General features: G+C 31.1%; 1 protein-coding gene across 1 annotated transcript; it reads left to right on the top strand.

The window, feature by feature from the left end:
- The first annotated feature begins 12,999 nt into the window (after positions 1–12,999).
- On the top strand, positions 13,000–14,670 carry LOC129972025 (zinc finger protein 239-like). Its single transcript, XM_056086005.1, has one exon. The coding sequence runs from the start codon at positions 13,000–13,002 to the stop codon at positions 14,668–14,670; it is 1,671 nt and encodes a 556-aa protein (XP_055941980.1).
- The last annotated feature ends 386 nt before the right edge of the window (positions 14,671–15,056 follow it).

The following is a 15,056-nucleotide window of genomic DNA, read 5'->3' as shown; positions in this document are numbered from 1 at the left end:
CACTAAAGAATCATTTCTATAATTTACAGATTGATTTCACTCATGCTTTGCTCTGCGATGCCTATTGCAATCGCTGCTGTTTGTGAAAGACATTCCACTTACTGGGCATTTATATGGCTTGTCTCCAGTGTGCGTCCGGATATGCCTATAAAGATGAAATTTCCGAGCAAAAGTTTTTTTACACAAATGGCACATAAAGAGTTTTTCACCCGTTTGAGTCTGATAATATGTGTTCAGATTTTTTATCCGAGTACAATATTTTCCACATGTACCATATACAAACTCCTTTTCGCCAGTGTGTACCTTGGAATGTTTTTTGAGATCTGATTTCCGAGCACACAATGCTTTACAAATTCCGCAGTCGAAGGTTTTGTCACTAGTGTATTTTTGATAATAATTTACAAGCTAACTTTTCCATTTAAACTCTTTAGAACAAATACCGCAAATCCATTTTTTTTTCTTTCGCGGACGTATTCCTGAAGGTCCTGCTACTGCAATGCCACTTTTCATACAGCAAATAAGTTCTTCACTGGCAACCCTTTCGGCGTTGTTACAGAAACCTCCAGAATGCACTTCTGGTAAAATATGCTTTTTGATCGCCAGATGTTTCGATAGAGACGCTTATCGATTCTTTACTTTCTAATGAAAAATCAAAATTTGGAAGATAATTTTTAATTGCAGCAAGATTCTTTTTGTCTGAAAGAAAATCTTTAAAAATGCACTTTAGAGAGCCCTTGAACAACTCTTTATCATTATTAAAAGATTACCAATTGTTTTCTTCGAGAGTCATTACACATTCTTCATAAGGATTTCCTAATGATAAATTTACAACATTTCATTCAACATTCTTTTGCTCATAAACAGATGCAACGTTAAATGATGTTGTCGTATAAGTCGCTTTCAGATCTGCTGTCAGATTCAACATTTTCTGAAGGAATTTTTCCCGATGGATTTTCTTTATTGTAATCTTTATTCGCATGAGCATTTAAGGGAGAATCCAATATTGCTGCATCCTGCTGATTTATAGTTCGTGCATTGTTCGACTTAGTCTCCGAAAAAATCTCATATTTTCTGGTTGAGACAGACAAAAACGAAACATGTCATTTTTTTTTTTTTTTCATTTAGTGAAGAATTTATTATTTTAGAGTTTTCACTATCGTTTTGTCGGACTTCTGTACAGAGGTTGCCATGATTGTCATTTGAATATTCCATTTTTCTATCTTCAGCGAAATCATTCTTTTTATGCATTTTGCTTGATTCTTCTTGTTGTGGCAGTGTACCACATTGTCATCGTCCTTATAAAAGGGACTGGAGTGATTCTCACCGTGTCAGGATTCTATTTCATGAATGACGCATATATTGAGCCATTAATATTCAATTAAAAAAATTTCCTGCTTTCAAACTTGTTCAAAAATTATAGCTCAGAATATGAAAGAATGCAATTTCAAACGTCATATTTGCTGATGTAATAATATTCGTCGATTTGTTATAATCAAACTGGATTAAATAGATTAAAGACTTTTGTTTTAATTCGTTTCATAAACAACATGCTTGAACCTTCTCTCATTATATCAGGTTCAAATTAGCCTTGTTGTACGTAATGCACTGAGGAGTCTTGCATTATCTTTTTTAGTATATCAAATAGGAACAAAAAATATCCTGAAATCATAATTCTGGAATACATTTAGATTAGAAGATTATAAACTTGTTATTAATTTTTAAATCTTAATTTAATTATTGGTCCGTAATCTATTCTCTTTTGTATACTTTGATCGCCCATCTTTTCATAACTTTTCATTTAATATGGGATATATTTTGGACTCAAACCCGATTCCTTTAATGAGGTAGTGAGTTTAACTACCTTGTTTCCATTTCACTTCAGCCACATTTCTCATATTTCCTTGTTTCAGAAGAATAGAAAAGATAACTGAATATGCATTTCAAAAACGCATTTTCCAACCGTTTAAAATTAAAATTTGGCACTCAAGAGTGCCATATACAGAGAAAGAAACCCGATGTCGACGAAAGCGCCACCTATCGATGGGGGGGGGGGATAAGGCGGTGACCAAACTAATGACGGAAGAGGCTTAAAAGGTTTGATTGACAAGCCGAATAACACCCAACAAAAAAAAAAGAATTTCTGGTCCCAGGAGATATTGCTGTGTGAGTGTGGCACTCAGAAGGTCAACCGACCCACCGAACTGGCCCCAATAAAACTTTCCCTTACTCTTTTTCGAAAACCGACACTGTCTTTGTATATCGCGAGAGGGGTTTGTTGGGGTTAATGGCCCACCGAAACTTGTTTGGAAAAGATACTCTTTGAGTTGGATATTTTAGATTGTCTCTGCTTGCACAGAAAATCGTACCGAGGGCAGCGTGAATGTTAGAACTCGTGGAACACAGAACTCAGCACTGATTAATTATTGAAGTACTTCGATTTTGGGACATTTAATTGCTCTTCATAATTCTGTTAATTAATATTAGATAATCCTGAAATTTAGAAGGAGTAATTGAATAATTTAATATTTATATTACTTCGTTTGACGCGACTTCATTTTTAACAATAATTGCGTTCATTAATTTTTCAATCCAGGAGGATCGGGCAAGATCTATGTGCCTATGAAAATGTAAGACCACGAACTCATCCCCAAAGAATGGGTTCAATCCTTTCTCTCAATAGTTTTAGTACTTACAGCGAATTTTAATAAAATGTCCCCAAATTTTCTTTACAATTTTATAAGTAAATTATTTATTTAAAAAATATTAAATAAGCTTAAATGAATAAGGAAAAGAACAAAATTAAGGTGAGTTTTTCAACTCATGAGACGTATTTGATATGACCTGGTGTTTCTGTTTAGCTGGGATGTTCCTAATTTCTGCCTGATTTTAGCAAAAAAGAGAATATCCTAAATTTTAATTAAATGACTCATTTGTACCATATTAAAAAGAAAAAATAAATATAGTTATTTTGAAAATAATGTTAGGATAAATTCTATTAATTAGCTTTTCTAAACGTGGAATATAACCAACTTAATATGATAATGTGCATAAATTGGAAGACAAAAATAAATTGTAAAATGCATATATTAGATTAAGTTTCTCCTGGTTTTCGAAATTTTTAAACCATTAATTGAATGATTTTTTTCTTTTCTTTTGTTTTATTTATTTATTGGATTTTGCCAATATCACCATTCATCCGCTTAGCCAGGATTTCGTATCAGAATTCTAGAATGTTTCAATCTGAAAATTCATCTTGATTTTGTAATAATTTTTACTTATATATATAAAAAAATAATATGAAAATAAAAAAAAGGCTACAATTTTTAAAAAAATTAAATCTAATTTCTATAGAATTCTTTTCTTAATATTTCACAATATGTATAATATGGTCACTTGTATTTAACAAAGAAAAGAGTAAAGTGACCGCAAACATTTCTCTAACATCCGGAATAAGTCAAAACTGTTTCGCATTCCTGAAGGCTTATCAGCCATTTTTTTTTCTTTGTAAGTAACTGAAATTTTAAAAAATGTTTAGTTTGATTCAATCAAAAAACTTGGTAGAAATGTTGCTTCGTTCAAAATAGAAATTATGATTACTTACATATAATCATGAATTGGAAGAAAAATAGTTGTAAAATATATTGTAACACAAATGCCAATACACATTAAAAATCATTATTTCTTTGTTATATAAGAACAAGCTTTTATGAAAGCAGTGATCAACTTAGTTTTAGATAATTTTTATAATCCAGATTTATGATTGATAAAATTAACTTAGCTTGCTTTTGATCGCTTACTCATAAGTGTATAGTGAACTTCAAATTCGGTAGACATGCAACATTTACTATTAGTTTAAAAACCTTATACTGTTCCACATTTTGTGCAAGGCATCTTTCTAATTTTCAATAATCTCACCTAAACTGGGAACTTGAAAAATGAAAGTGTTTAAAATTCAACTAATACAAAAACTTTCTCATTCAGCATTGTTTATGCGCATTAGAGATTATATTCTTATCTAATATTAATTAATTTCACTAACCTTGATCCTTATACATCCAATAACTTATTACATTAAGGACATTTCCTTGTTCCATTAAACAATTATTTTCTCATTATCCAAATATAAGCAATGTAGATACATGAATAGGAGGAAAGACCAATAGTAAAATATATTGGTAGAGAAATGCTAATATAGATTTAAAAAAAAAAAAAAAAAAAAAAAACATTACTTTGTTGTCATGTTGCTGTTGAAATTTTAATCTAATGATAACGATACGTGAAAATTTCTCTGAAAACTTTATTTAAGATTTCTAAAATAGCTCTCAAACCACTAACATAATTAGCAGTACTTGCACGGAGTTGCTTGTAACTTGATAAATATTAGCAAAATCAGAACCAGAAACATAAAATAAAGCTATTAAATTATATTAATCGTTAACAAGCAAAAAACCGATTTTACACGTTTTTTTTAAATTTTTTTTTGATAAAGATATTGCTTAGTGAACAAATTTAATATACATACATACACATGCATTTCCTTTTATGAGAAAAGATTATAGCGATTTTGAAGAAAACGTATTCAGAAATATGAGAATATTCAAATATTAGTAAATAAAAGAGGATATAGATTTTCTTATATCTTACCACCCTTTAAATGAATTTAATTCCTGTAATTATTTTTCTGATGAAATCAATATTACTTTTCCATTTAGAATAAAATTTATTATAATTTATTTCAAAATATATAAATAAGATAAATGCTATGTACAATATTAAATATATAAAAAGTTGATAAAAAAAAACGTAGGCAAAATAGCAACGAATTATATACAAAAAAAAGGACAGTTATAAAAGTGACCAAAGAACAAAAAGCTTCAGAACATTCTTATTGTGCTTTCTCCTTTTTTTTTTTCTTTTGGGCTTCTATAATAGTAAAAGGATTCCGAATTTTCATCAATCTCGGATATCTGGGATCAACAAGTTCTGGCAACAAACAGTCAAAATAAAAGAAGGTCAATTTCTTCTCAATTTTTTTTTTTGCCAAAATATTGGATCACGAATTATTTTCTCTGTTTTTTGCCCCTTCTCCGACCACATTGCGCTTTTTCCTATTTGCCGACGGGAACAATCTTGTCTTTTTACCTCTTCGATAATCCACATTCAATTAATTTCCCCTCAATATTTCAAACATGTGATCAAGAAAAATAAGCGATTTGCAAATTTGCAGATACATATAATCATATACTTGAAAATAGTCCACTAAATTTGTTTACAAGGATGCGGTAGCATTCGCAGAAACAAGTATGGATTGTGAAGACCACAGCTGTGATGGTAAACAAAATAAAAAGAAAGAAAGGAGGAAAGAAGATAATGCTGAGGGGGAGATTTTAAGATCTAGTGAAGACCAGATAATAAATCAGATTGTAAAGGGTGGGTTTATAGTGTATTCCTCCACGAATGGGAGGGGAGTGCAAATTATTTTTCCAATTTTAGGACTAAAATACTGCTTTTACACATTTTTTTAAAACAAATTAAATATGCATCGGAAAGAAGATACCAATACTGATGCTGCTATTTTGCTATTTTTATTTTATTTACGATAAAAATTTTTATAGAATTATTTAAATGTGCGAAGTTGAAGTTTTGCGACTTTTAATAAATATTTAAAAATACTTTGAGAAGTCCATGAAAAAATTCCTTTGGCAGAAGCCTGTGTTTTTATTCCTTCTACTGATTGCAGTTGACTTCATAAGAAAGAAATCGCAATTGCAAACTTAATAGACTTAAAATATTTCTCCATAGGATAATATTACGTTTGAAAATTGTAGGTGGCATGTATACGGCACCCTTAACTACAATTTTAGTGATAAGAACACATGCGAAATTTCAAACTCGTGTATTTTTTATTTATCGTATTCATTTGCATACAAATACATAGAAAAACCAACGATCAATCTATTGATGAATTAATATTAAAATTCGGGTGCACATCTGTATGTTCGATGTTAAAATAATAAAAAACATTTTATCCAAATAGCTCTTTACATTTTGCAGTTATGGTAATTACAAGCACTCGAACAGAGACAAATTTTCTCTGAATACATCTCGTTCAATTTTTACAGAATTCTAAAAGCTTCGTGCAGACCAGATATTGAATTTTATTCTTCCAATTAAAAGCATTTTTGAGGCACAGCACTTTCAAAGGAACAGAGCCAGACAATCGGTATTTTTAAAAAAATTAATTTTTCGGGTTCGCGGAAATCTGAAATAGAAATATTGTTCAAAATTTTGATGGGAAATTATTCATGTTATAATACTTTCTTCAAGCCAGGAAGTAAAAAGGAATACAAATTGCAGTATGAATCCAAAGTGAATGCATTTATTATAATCCGAATATAAGGTCGTCATTATGAGTTATACAGCGCCTCTGGCTGGGTGACCTTATGGTAAGGTCTCGAGTTCAAGATTCGAGACGTGCTTTTACCAGAAAACCGCAGTGTAAAGGGATCAGGTATACATTAAGCCTGTCTGGACCAAATGCCCTACTATTGGTGTGGTGCGTGATTTTGGAGAGCAGGTGTCAGCTATGGTATAATCCTCGTCATCTAACCACAATTCAAAATTATGAGGTCCTTATCAGATAACTCTAACGTTGCTATTATACGTTTCTTTAATATCGCAGAACTAAATTGAGCATTTTAAGTACATGCATTCAAATTTATTTTCAAGATAGATGGTCATTTTTCAATTCAAGCTTCAGAAACAGAATCTTTCGATTGATTCCTGCAGACCAACAATTTATATAGGTTAGAATATGATCCAATACAGACAGAATAAATCACTACATTTAATCAAACTAAGAGACGGAACACGTAAAGCTAACACTTGTGTATCTTTATTTATGTATTTAAGATATTAGCTTCATTTGTCAACAAGCATTTTCACCGGGAATATTTATTGTGTTTCTTTTCAACTAAATCTTTTACGCATTGCTTGATATTAATCATTCTCCTAAGAAAATATATTAATAATCAAACAGAGACATACATTAAAGAGATGTTATTTTAATAGCTATGCTCTTGTACTAGCTCTGCTCAAGGTTTATTTGAACCATCTTAATAACCATAATATCCAAATGAAATATATATATTGTTACGAATCTGTGATGCGGCTTCCCAGCATAGTTGGTTCCATAGGAGGGCCCAGATTTTGGCAACAATCTTGGCGATCATTTGGCGACGAATATGGCGACTTTGGCGCCAAAACAGATCGCGCCTCGAGCGTTCTTGATTGGTTGGGAGGCTTCTAGCTCCGCTTCCTGAGACCTATAAAAGGAGCAGCCTGCAGCTGCCGGGGTCGTCGTGAACCAGGTAGTGGTAGTCGGAAGCGGAGAAGAGTAGTCGGGATTGCCGGTGAAGTGTAGTCGGAATCGACGATACAGAATTGACCTTCCAGAGATAAGCGGAGCAGCGACGGAGTGAAGCTAGTGCTGAACTAAGCTGTGCGCTACTGTCTGCAGTAGAGTCTTGTTGTATGCTGCTGTGTATGCTGTCGTTGCTGCACGTCTCGGTTGAAGATAATCGTCTTCTGTGCTGTATATAATTGTCGTCTTTGTGCTGTCCTGTGTGCCTTCGTGTAAATAAACGTTGTTTCTTTTTCTACTGCCGCCTGCTGATTGAGCGTTCTCCACACCATATAACTCCCACTATCCAAACGAACCCCGGGAAATTTCGTAACAATATATATATAAGGTAACACAAAACTATTTGTACTTTTTATTTCACTCTGCTGTCTTTTCACTTTTATATTCGTCTTGTAAATTGCACAAATATTAAATAGAAGCCATCTATTTTAGTTTCCAACAAAGGAAGAAAATCACGATTTAAAATAATTGACGGAACAATGAAAACAGTTTGAAATGTAATCGGTGATGTAATGTATTGTATAAAATAATGGAAAAAGCAACTTTAATAATTTAGATCTTGAAAAAGACAATTAAACAAGTTAAATAATGTAAAAATCTTTGTTTCTTATGATAGTTTTTGAAGTAATCGAAGGAAAAAAGAAACTCAAAAATGTCGCTTGATTTTTATTTAAATTTTGAATCAATCAATACGAGTTGCAGTTTCCCATCTTCCAAAGTATATATGCGCCATATTTGGTATCTATTTATCTAATATCCAGCCCCTCCCTCCCCCACCCCCTACACACATTTAAAAAAATTGTTAGTAGAAAGACAGAGACTGGAAGAAAATATGACAAATTATCACGGATATTTTCTGGCTTAGACACGAAGGTAAAATTTCCAAGGTAAACTGTAAAGACTGGATCCTAACACAATCAGGAATCCTTTAGATTAGATAAAATGCATCCCTTATTCAGCCGTAATGTGCGGCAATGCAATATGAAGCCTGGAAGTAATAATACTACATTCCAAACCTAATTTGTAAACATGTTATGACTATAAATTATAAAATTGGGATACATTTTAATAATTTATGGACTGAACTGTGATATCTTCTTCATCAGATTTAATATTAAATAAATTATTTGCCAGATTTTATTTTGTATAATAAAGAACAACGATTTAATTTTAGATGTGATAAGATAAAAGGATGTTTTTTTTTAAAAAAAAATCATTGATGTAATCTATTCTAATCTAACACATGGGCAACATAATTCCATAAGGAAAGCCTTATTGTACTGAATAGTTAGAGATTAAAGCTGAAATCATACCATCAGTTTGAAATTAGATAATCATTTGATTACATTGACCCACATCTTAGCCTGCTGATTTCTACTGACGTCATTTGTCTTCCGCCTGTTGATTCCATTTAATCAGAGGATCTCTTCACTGATAAAGAGATAATAGAAAAGTGTCGTCTGATTAAATAATGCAAATGAAAAATGTAATTCATGGTAATGAAGCTTTAGTTAAATCTAGGAAATGACTATCGTAGTCTTAAATTTATGATCATTAGAAATAACTTTGTTTACTAAATTTCTATTTACGGATCTTTTTCTAATGTACGATTTAGATTGAAATGAAAGAGAAATCAAGAAATAATAAAATATCTTTGCGGAATTGATTAAAATACTTATATTTTATTGGATGCGGCAAGCGGTATTTAGAAAAGATAATACTTTGACTTTTGTGATGCTGCAAAAATAATTTTTTGTGCTCCGATATTTTCAGAAGTTGGCAACAGAAAAATTATTTTTGGTATTTTTTTATTAATTGAAAGTCTATAGGATCACCACATTCTTATCTTTCCAAGTTCTAAAATTATTTACTAAAATGAAAACTATTTCAAAATTTTTATAAAAAAAGAAAAAAAAAAGTATCACAGAAATATTCGACTCGAAAAGTAATGTAAATTTTATTAATATTTATTAAAACATTCATAAAACGCATTACATATCTCCGGCAGAATGCGATTTTCAATGTATAAAGAAACGAAATCCTCTGAGAAATTCATCATTTATAATAAAATTGAATTTTCATTTTTTACTTATTTTTCCATCTGGAATAAATACAAATACCAAATTTCAATTGAATTAAAGTAATTGAAGTACTTTCATAGTACAGAAAAAGAATTGGTTGTCTAATTTACTGACTGATTTCATCAATGTTTTGTCCTGTGATGTCAAATTGCAATAGCTGCTGCTTTTGAAAATCTTCTCATAAACTAAACATTTATAAGGTCTTTCTTCAGTGTGACTCCGAATATGATTTTTAAGGGCATTATTTTGAGAAAACGCTTTTTGACACATGTTACACACATAGGGCTTTTCGCCAGTGTGCATCTTGATATGTATTTTGAGATTATCTTCAAAGAAAATATTTGACAAAATCTTCACTCGAAGGTTTTTTTTCCCAGTGTGTTTTCGATATTTTTTTGAAGACTACATTCACATTCAAACTCTTTAGAACAAATATCGCAAATCCATTTTTTCTTATGCCAACATATTCCAGAAAGTCCTGCGACGACAATGTCATCTTTCATGGAACAGATTGTTCTTCTTCACTGGTAGTCATTTTGTCGCTCTTACTTGAATCTAAGGAACTCATTTCAGGTGAAGCATGCTTCTCTTTCAGATCTCAAGATGTTTTTCAGTTCCTTATTTCCTTGGGAAATATCAGAATATTTACAAAATTCAATCGCCGTATTTTTATTTCTTTTCACTGATATATGAAATTTAGAAATATGAGTACCGACCAATATTAGTGTCTATTTTTATCTATACAGAAGACATTGCTTGAAAATTAGTCCGCATTCAGATACAATTTGAAATGATGAAAGAAAATGAATAGTTTATATAAAAAATGTTGACAGGTAAAAGAAAAAAATGACTCCTTAAATGAACAGGCTGAAGATGATATGAGGTTGAAATTAGCTATTCAGTCTTTTTCCATTTGCACTCGGATAGTGACTCTCACACACCTTGCAAGACGGTGCACCATTTTGACGCTTTATTTATTTAATTTTGATTGTTAAAAATACCTGCAGAGTAGTAAGAAGGCGCAAATTAATTAAACGTTAGAATTCAAATTCAAACAATTATATATATTTATTTTTTACAGTAATTAACATGCCTTTGTATTAGATGAATATTTACGCATCGAAATACTTTTCCGTGTGCAAAGGGTCAAATGAGCTGTGTACCCTGGTGGAAAGAGTAAAAGAAGCAAATTATCGGCAAAAATAGTAAATAAATGTATGGTAAGATTGATTTTTTTTTCTTTTCTTTCCTGAAATGCATGAGTTTGAAACTCATTATCCCATGCTTGGAAATAAATTGCAGATGCATTTCTTAGTTATAAAGAGAAATATCACATTTCTTACAAAAGGAAGCATTCATTTGAAATTTAAAGTAAGAAAAACATTAAAAAAATAAGTATTCAATGTTGCTCACAAAACGACCACTGGGGTTATTGGATAACGGGTGATCGTTTTCTGATTCGGGTCTGATTTGGCAAGTGAAATTATACGAAACAACGACAAAATTTTCCAAAGATTCCAAACGAAGACTTATGCAGAACTTTTAGTTTTAAGAAAAACGTGCAGTTGTTATGTGCATGTGCAAATACTTCCTGTGTTAATACCTGATCCCATATCGAATATTAACTTCTTGTTTGAACTTCCACTAGGCTATCCTTCATTTATATTCAATACGCTTGCAATAAATGGCAATTTCAGTTGAAAATGCTGAGCAATCCTTTGAAGAGTATTTGAACAAAACTGAGGATTATTAATTAATATAGAATTTGTTTCTTTATTCTCCTAATTACATTTTTATATTTCTAAGCATTTATGAAATTCAAAAGGCGTTTATCCATATAAACTGCATTTATTTTGATACCTTGATATTTCGTTTATTTTATATTTTCAGATTAGTTCAATTTTTTTAAATCTTACTAAAAATCGTGCACTAAAAATTATAATCCGATTTTGAATCCAATAGATAATGTGCAGAAGAATAAATTTTGTAATTAAAGATAAATGTGGTAAATACTGAATTTTTGGCTCAAGATTTTACTAGGTACAAAATCGACTTAACTTTTGATGAGCAATAAATTATTGCTTTCCCTTACAAGTACATGAAATGAAAAGAAAAAAAATTAGATTGTCAAAATTTAGTCGACATCCTGCGGTGGATGTTACAGTATTTAATAGATCCAGCGTCAGAGCAAGGATTCGAGCGAGGAACTGTAGTTAAAATGCAATTTACATTATGCAATTTACATCTCTTTTTCTTGAAAATATGTTGTATCATCTTTGTATTTCAGACAAAATTTGCATTTATATAGGAATATTCATTTCCTTATTTATATCAAATTATTCTTTCTAAAGAAATAAAGCAGGTTGAGTGCGTAAAATAAGTAACAGGGGTGTCCACCGTGTATCATTACACTTCTTTAAGTGCTTTAAAAGGGTTATATTGAATGGACCGTTTAATTTCGAATAATGTTCAAAAGACGTCGAACATACTGTTAATTATCAGCAAAATTTATGCTAGTGAAATATTTGAAATAGAAACCCCCCAAACTGCTAAAGATGAAAGGATTGCAGGATTTAATTCCGTATTTTATTTTACTAATGTTATATTTCTTCTCAGTCCCATTCCAAAAAAATCCTTCACGCATGATCTGATCACCGAAACATAACTAAGAAGAAAATAATCATAAATATGCATTGAATTTTTTTTATGCGCCGAAAATAAAAAGGAAACCGAATCGCTTCTTTTGATTTATAGGAAGACAAAATAAAAAAATCTTAATTTAATCAGCAAAATATTTTGATAAATATTTTTTTAATATAATCTCATTCAATTTCAAACCATTTCATAGCTATTAGTGCAGTTGAGTGATTGCATTCAAACAAAATATTTTTAATAAAATGTAAATTTTTATTTAATAGACATGTATATTTCTATTTTTAAATCTTTGACTTTTATTTTCATCTTGTTTAATAATATCATTTTTCAAATTCTTAAAACACAGGGGATATTGCTTGTTCAAATGAATCATGAAAATACACTCAAAGTAATCAATTCGAACCAACTAGAGGACACAGGTTAAAAAAAAATCTTGCATCACCGATTCTCTCTATGCTAATTCTGTTATAGTACGAGAAGTAATATTTTTTTAATTTTACCTTAATTGATTTCCATGTTAAGGTAATTCAAATATTAAAATAGGTAATCACGCAAGGCGAAGACTGATGTTAAATATCAGGTCTCGTTTTCACTATTAGAATCGAGTGTAGTATTTAAATTTAGTACAAGGGGCTCTAGTATGTTATTTAAGAAACCTTCATTTCATAATTTATTGAAGTTTCAAATCTGTTTTAACTGTAGAAATTTCTGAGAAATATAAAAATTCAATACCACGCCTACAGCATGAAACTGCTATAACTACATAAATTCCAATTTTTTCGCTTGTATAAAAGTTTATTGTACATTTGTGATAAGACAATATTATTTTGAGTGAAAATAATGGGTAAATGCCGTTGCAAACGTTGCGGAAATATATTAATACTCGGTGAGGATCACTCTTGCTCCAATTACAAAAATTTTGACTACAGGTATTTAATACAACAGCGAGCAGAATCCGATGACAACCTTGATGAAGGAAACGATAAATCTACGGAAAGTTCGAATGACAATTCTCAGAATTTAAGTCGTGCTTTTGGACGAAACGAAAGTAAAGGATCAGTGCTCAGAAGTTTGCTTCTATTTCAAAATAATGAAAGAAACAAGTCTACGAATTCTGCAGGGAGCTCCAACTATGCACAACCAAGGAATCCTTCTGATAGTTCATTTTTTCATCCCATTTCAGATTTTCAAGCGATTCAAGTCCAAACAAATGAAAATGCCTCTTTTACGGCTTCTTCAGAAAATGCTAAATCTAATAACAGACATGAAAATGATTTTATCGAAACCTATAAGAGAGAACAATCTGCTGCCGGATCGAGTGGTATTGAAAGTAAAAGATCAGTGCTCAGAAGTTTGCTTCTATTTCAAAATAATGAAAGAAACAAGTCTACGAATTCTGCAGGGAGCTCCAACTATGCACAACCAAGGAATCCTTCTGATAGTTCATTTTTTCATCCCATTTCAGATTTTCAAGCGATTCAAGTCCAAACAAATCAAAATGCCTCTTTCACGGCTTCTTCCGAAGTCTGTTATGCTGAATCTAATAACAGACATGAAAATGATTGTATCGGAACCTATAAAAGAGAACAAGCTGCTGCCGGATCGAGTGGTATTGACATACAAAATCAAAGTGGATCAAGTGGATCGAATCTGATGCATGCGAAACCTGATAAAGAACGTAAAATGTCTCTTCAAGATAGCAAATCGCATTCTTTGAAAAAAGATAAAAAGGATTTTATGGATGATCTAGAAAATGTTATCAGAAATCCTCTTTCAGATACTAACAATATATCTGGAAATGCGAATTCAACTGAGAATCCTGATTTACCACCAGGAGATAACGTGCTGAAAAATTGCAAAATGCAAGTGTCAGAATGTGTAAATGATGAACATATTTTACCCGAAGTGCCATCTCAGGTTCACAGTAAGAAGACGAAAGTAGTTACCTACATGAAGGAACCTCATTCTACCAAAAAAGATGACAATGTTGTGGCTGGACCTTCAGGACTCTGTGCCCGTAAGAAGAAATTTCCTAAGACCTGCAGTGGGAAAGATACTCTTAAACCGAATTATCAAACACACACTGGCAATGAGCCCTTTATGTGTAATATATGCAAGAAAAAATTCTCTTCTAAATCAGATTTCGACCGACATTACAGAACGCACACTGGCGAAAAGCCTTATGAATGCGCTATATGCAGGAAAAAATACAGTCGGAAATCATATCTCATCATCCATTATCGAGTACATACTGGCGAAAAGCCTCATGTGTGTGAATTTTGTAATAAAGGTTTTTCTCAAAAGGGTTGTCTTAAAATACATGTAAGGACACACACTGGAGAAAAGCCTTATGTGTGTGAAGTTTGTAATAAAGGTTTTTCTCAAAAGGGTGATCTTAAAATACATGTAAGGACACACACTGGAGAAAAGCCATATAAATGTCCATCTTGTGAAGAGTCTTTCATAAACAGCAGCAATTGTAAAAAGCATCACAAAAGAAAACACGAGTGATACTAATTTTAAAAGTACAGAAATAATTCTTTTACTCTAGTCTGAAGTACCTTGAAATTCATTACTGAGTTAAAAAAAAATTGCCATTGCTACAATTTTATTTAAAAAATTTTTTTACGAATTTTGCTAATTTGACGAAGTTCAATTATAGATATTAAACTTATAAGCTATTTTTTTAATTTATGATTAACGATGAAAATGTGTTTTTAAATGTGTGCTTAAATGACTTTATATTTAAGTGTTTATTGTTTTTAATTTTTTAAAAATCTTTTTTATAGTTTTTAATCCTAATGAGTTATATTCTTGTGATTTTAAACCAAACATAGAAGTCTAAACTCCCATTTAATAAAACAATTGTTATTCCCTGCTTCCGCTTTAATTCATAT

This window comes from Argiope bruennichi, chromosome 6, assembly GCF_947563725.1.
Source record: "Argiope bruennichi chromosome 6, qqArgBrue1.1, whole genome shotgun sequence".
Lineage (NCBI taxonomy): Eukaryota > Metazoa > Arthropoda > Arachnida > Araneae > Araneidae > Argiope > Argiope bruennichi.
Note: the sequence above shows the minus strand (reverse complement) of the source record. Positions and strands in the feature narration are given on the sequence as shown.